The 5,098-nt window shown below is 45.2% G+C and overlaps 1 protein-coding gene across 1 annotated transcript in view; it reads left to right on the top strand.

Annotated features, from left to right (window-relative positions):
- The window catches only part of LOC104959939 (rho guanine nucleotide exchange factor 28-like), a 35,176-nt gene that overhangs the window by 23,547 nt on the left and 6,531 nt on the right, over positions 1–5,098 (top strand). Inside the window, 4 exon segments of the mRNA XM_010787848.1 lie at positions 387–699; positions 702–904; positions 2,728–3,007; positions 3,570–3,584. Of these exon segments, the coding sequence (XP_010786150.1) occupies positions 387–699; positions 702–904; positions 2,728–3,007; positions 3,570–3,584 (811 nt within the window).

Here is a 5,098-nt window from a genome sequence, read left to right as displayed (position 1 = left end):
AATCCCCATCTCTTAACTGTATGTAACTACTGTAAGTACATTTACTCATATACTGTACTTAAGTAAAAAATGTCGGTACAAGTACTTTACCTGAGTATTTTTTATCTAATTTATATTTTTACTTCACTACATTTTGTAAGCAAATACTTTTTTACACCACTGCCTTTATTTTGCATAACGAGTAATTTTACTTTCAGTACTTTTATTTCGTTTTTTCATTGCTAGTACTTACACACACACACACACACACACACACACACACACAGCATTACTACTTTTACTTGAGTTAATAATCGCAGCACTTCTTCTATCTCTGCCTGATGCACATGTAATTACAGTTGTGCTTGAGCCTTTATATTCCCATGAACCCCATCTTTGTGCTCTAGGCCGCAGTGACCATCCAGGACAGCTGCTTCGAGGTCCAGAGGCTCCTCCTCCAGGAGACGGGGCGCCCCTCCCCCCGAGCCCAGCGAATGCACCTTCCCAGCATCCGGGGCAACGCCCTGCAGGAACAGGAGAAGCAGCGGAACCTGGAGAAGAGGAAAGAAGAAGTGGTGGCGGCTCGGCGGCTCCAGGACCGGCTGCGCCAGGATAAGGATCGCTGGGAGAGGGAGTGCCAGGCCAAGGAGAGCCAGCAGGGGGAGCAGGAGAGCAGGCTGGAGGAGCGGGAGAGGCAGTGCCACCTGGAGACGGAGAGGCTAAGCGCGAGAGGGGAGAGCTGGACGAGCAGCTGGAGGAGTACCAGCAGAGTCTGGAGCGGCTCAGGGAGGGCCAGAGGAGCGTGGAGAGGGAGAGGGAGCGCCTGGACCACCAGCAGACCCTGCTGCAGACCTGGAGGCACAGCCGGCAGAGCAGCCTGCCCACTGTCACCCCCCACATGGTCATCCCTCTGGATGGGACGCAGGTAAGGAGGATGCACAACTCACTACTGTTTCCTCTGTCTATAGACTTTGATATAACTTCTCATGTTTAATCGGGGCGATGATCAAGGGCTTAGAATAATTCTGTATAAAGCAGGGTAGTCCAAACATTTGGCTGGGCCACTCACTGGAGGTTAGGTTTATCAACCAATCAATCTAAGTTTATTTATTAGCCCAATATCACACATTTTATAGTTTGTAAAGAAGATGAATACAACACCCTCTGTCCTCAGGCCCTCACCCTCAGGATTATCAAAGACCCCCATCACCCCAGCAACAAACTGTTCTGTCTGCTGCCATCTGGCAGGCGGTACCGCAGCATCAGGACTAAAACCACCAGACTCAGTATTAAACACCTGAGATTGCACTATTTTTGTTTTTATTGTTTTTGTTTATGTTTATTGTTTGTTGAGGAACCTGCGATCTAAGTGTAGGGGAAATAGGAAGGGTTTATTTCAAGCTTTTTGCAGATAAGTTATTGGGCTTTTATTATTTCATTGTACTTTAAGAATTTGCTGTGGGCCAATTAAAATGGACCACGGGCCGCACTTTGGACACCCCTGGTCCAAAGCTCTTGACCCTGACACAAGTGTGCGGTAGATACGCAGAGTTTATGGAGTATTTCTGAAGTCATTGACTAGAAGCTTTTCTCACACAGCTTTCAGCCTGAGTTACGCTGCTTCACACACTTACACACACAGCTCAATCCCCTCTTGATGTACGACCTGCGATAATGAGAGCAATTTCAGCATCATTTGTCTTAGTGCTCCTGCAGGTCCACTCACCCATAAACATCTTAATGATTGATGATAAGTAAACCGTTGCAAATAAGAGCTCCGACAAAATAATTAAAACTAGAGGCACGCAGCCGAGTATCCAATCAATCGTGTTGGAAAGGACTTCAATTATCAACGCTTTGTTTGAAAAACACTATGGTGAAATGCCCCCCCGCAGCAGGAAAGCAGGGAGGATAAAGGGTGCACTGTTCCCCGTGCCCTTTAAGTCTCAATGCACCTCATGTGGACAAGCAATACAGCACACACACCTCTGCGCTGCTTTGTGCTGCTCCATTCAGCAGGTGTGAGCGTTCAAAAGACGCACACAGAGAGCACTCCAACGGACAGACAAATGAGCTGACTCGTGTTACAATATTCCCTCTCTGCCTCATTAATTTACACACCACCCTGGGCTTTTTTAACAGGCTGGATGAGATGAGGCTCTCTTGGCTCTGGGCGGACCTTTTTTTTATTTCAATTCATCTATTTTAGTCGGTGTGGAGGCTGCAGTGGTCTGAAAAAGGCGTGCAGAGTCCTAATGTTCCCCTGCTAATGTTTTAGCCAGAGGCAGCAGTTCACAGGGTCAGACACAGATCGAATGACGCACGCACACACACACACACACTGTTCTCAGGTCGTTTCTAATTAGCCGTGCTGCCTCGGCTTTGCAGAGAAAAGGAGGGCACATTAATGTGAAGATGAGACAGTGGACAGGGGTATTAGGAGAGGACAGGTGGAGAGATGCAGCACGAATACCTTTTCCTATGCAATAAGGGGTCCACACAAATGAATCTCCATTTTTTCCACTTATTGTACATCAAGTGTATGTGACCATTTATTACTCCAGAGCTTAAGAATTCAATCTCTGAGAGTTTTGATTTACACTGTGTATTAATATTATTTATTTGGGATCCGACAGGTTGAATTTTTTTTAGGTGTAGAAACTATCCAATCATCATTCTTTCTTAAAAAGCTCTCCTTCTGAATGTGTTTTCACTCTGCGTTCTTGATTTCTTCGCCCCCTCCTCCAGGAATCGACCCAGTCCGGAGACCTGGCCGGTAACGGCTCCGTGTTTGTGAATGAGGCCGCCTTCACAAGCTCTGCCATCAACAACCGCAAAGGCCGCCACAAAAGAGATGACCCCAGCGCTCACAACTGTCTCAACTCCCTGCTGGCAAAATCCAACAGCAGACCGCCCCCCGGAGCAAAGACGCTCCACAGCCCACACTCAGACCCCCAGGGATGGATGACAGGGACAGGGTACCTGTACAGCCCTGCAGGGAGGCTGGAGCTGCAGCACAGCGCCAGAGGTGAGGAGGTCATCTGTTATCTGATATAGAGGACGTTTAGAGCTAATCCCAAATTAAATGGCCATTACCCGGCTCATGGGGAGCCATATTTAAAAGTGTTGTTGTCTCCTGCTTCTAATACATCCTATGTTGGATGGCTAGGATCTCTTTAAGTAAAGCAGTGTCTAAGCAGGTGTCCGAAGTCTATAAGTTAAATGTTTTGACCTCTAAATGTCTCAGATTGTCTCATTTAAATGCATTTTTGAGGCACAAAGAGGTCAAACTGTCAATTTGTTATCTAAACAGCAAAGAGTAAAAAAAGCCTTATATTGAGCATTATTTAACCCCTTAGACCCCTTGTGACGCATTTATCGGGTCTCTACCACAGGCAGAGAAACACTGAAATAGCTAACACTTAATAAAAGCAAATCCTCAAGTTAGTTGCTGTAACTAAAGAGAATTTAAAAGTTTCTGCTTGATGAAGTACTTAACAATAATCAAGATATTCTTTCTCGTCATTCAAACTGCTTATTAGGTTTTTGAGCACATATTAACTACATTAATTTCCATATTATGTTTTCAGATATCATCTTACAAGGTACGCAAAAACTCCCGCTAAACACACACACACACACACACACACACACACACACACACACACACACACACACACACACACACACGTACATACTCTGCTCTCTATCCCTGGTGAGGCCTTGTCTGTCCTCCTCTCAGTTAATCAGTGCCTCCTTAAAAATAAACCTCCCTCCTCACCACCTCCACCTGCAGCAGCAGTGAGCCAGGCCCCCACCTGCCAAAGGGAAAGAAAATCAATGGTTCCTCTATCTATCGACTGGCAGGGCAGACAACAGCATGTGAATCACAGTTCAGAGGCGATGGCGGACTGATTGGGACATCGATCTAAAAAAATCTTTATAAAACTCATTACAGCATGACTTGTCATCGCATCAGGAGAAGGGGGGAGGGAAATGAGAGATGCGTATTCATCTGCGTTTCACTCGCAAGGTGTCGGATACATTCTGACGTTTACGCCGTCCCCGTTCCTAATCCATTCATGCAACACGCTCATTCTCATTTCCACAGGAAAATTACAGGTTACACGTGTCGTGTTGCTCTTTTCTAATAAACAGGGTCAGAGTTAAGTGCGGCTGATGGGAGTTGCTGGTTTTGTTTAGAGGCTACAGCAGGCAGCACAATCTCTTCCTCATTGATCAGCTTATTAACCTTTCCTCGTTATTGAGCGCTCACAACAGCCCCAGTGAAACCTGAGTCACTCATTAACAAGCCTGGGGTGGAACCTTGGCAGCCATCTACCACCAGGGCGCGTTCCAGCTGACATCTACCCACAATGCATTCCTCAGTGGGTCCCATGAGGACCTGCAATTAGACCTGTCACCATCATGAATATTAAGTTGACACTTGATTGTCACACAAATAGTTGTGGTTAACAATTTAAAAGCCTCTTTTTTGTGTGCCACACAGTGCTTTTGTGTTTGACTTGACAACTAGACCTCAATCTGTGTAGGACATTTCAACTGCTGCACATCAAATTATGCGTTCGTTGCCAAAAGAGTATCAATTAATCTTTACATTTTTCGGAATCCGTGTTGCACCTGCCGCTGTGCTGCACAGTTTTATTTCTAATAACTTATTTCTAATAACTAACCTTGTGCATTGGTAGAAGATTGCGTGATTTTTCTTTTTCAAGAACTCAAAAATGAATCAGGGATACACACTTTGTTTTGCCTCCAACTGATACTCACTTATATTTACACGTAACTGTTATTTTGCTCTTAGCATGATCACCGTCACTCTTTTTCTCACATTCTTTTCCACACACTAGCTAAACTCACACTACACACTAAGCTTTTTATAACACCATGTTTCCATCTGAACATTTTAATGAGATGAATCAAATTAATACATTTGTTGAAAGCTACAACACTTGCATAACTAACCTCTGAGCTCTCATACACAGTCAGGGACGCCCTGGCCGACTTGGGGCCCCAAGCGACATTGTATTTCGTTCAGTATGCGTTTACAGGTGAATACGTCTGCATTTCCTGCCAAATACTAGCCTCAAAAAGATTA

The sequence above is a fragment of the Notothenia coriiceps genome, unplaced genomic scaffold, assembly GCF_000735185.1.
Source record: "Notothenia coriiceps isolate Sejong01 unplaced genomic scaffold, NC01 NC01_scaffold00001278, whole genome shotgun sequence".
Classification (NCBI taxonomy): domain Eukaryota; kingdom Metazoa; phylum Chordata; class Actinopteri; order Perciformes; family Nototheniidae; genus Notothenia; species Notothenia coriiceps.
Note: the sequence above shows the minus strand (reverse complement) of the source record. Positions and strands in the feature narration are given on the sequence as shown.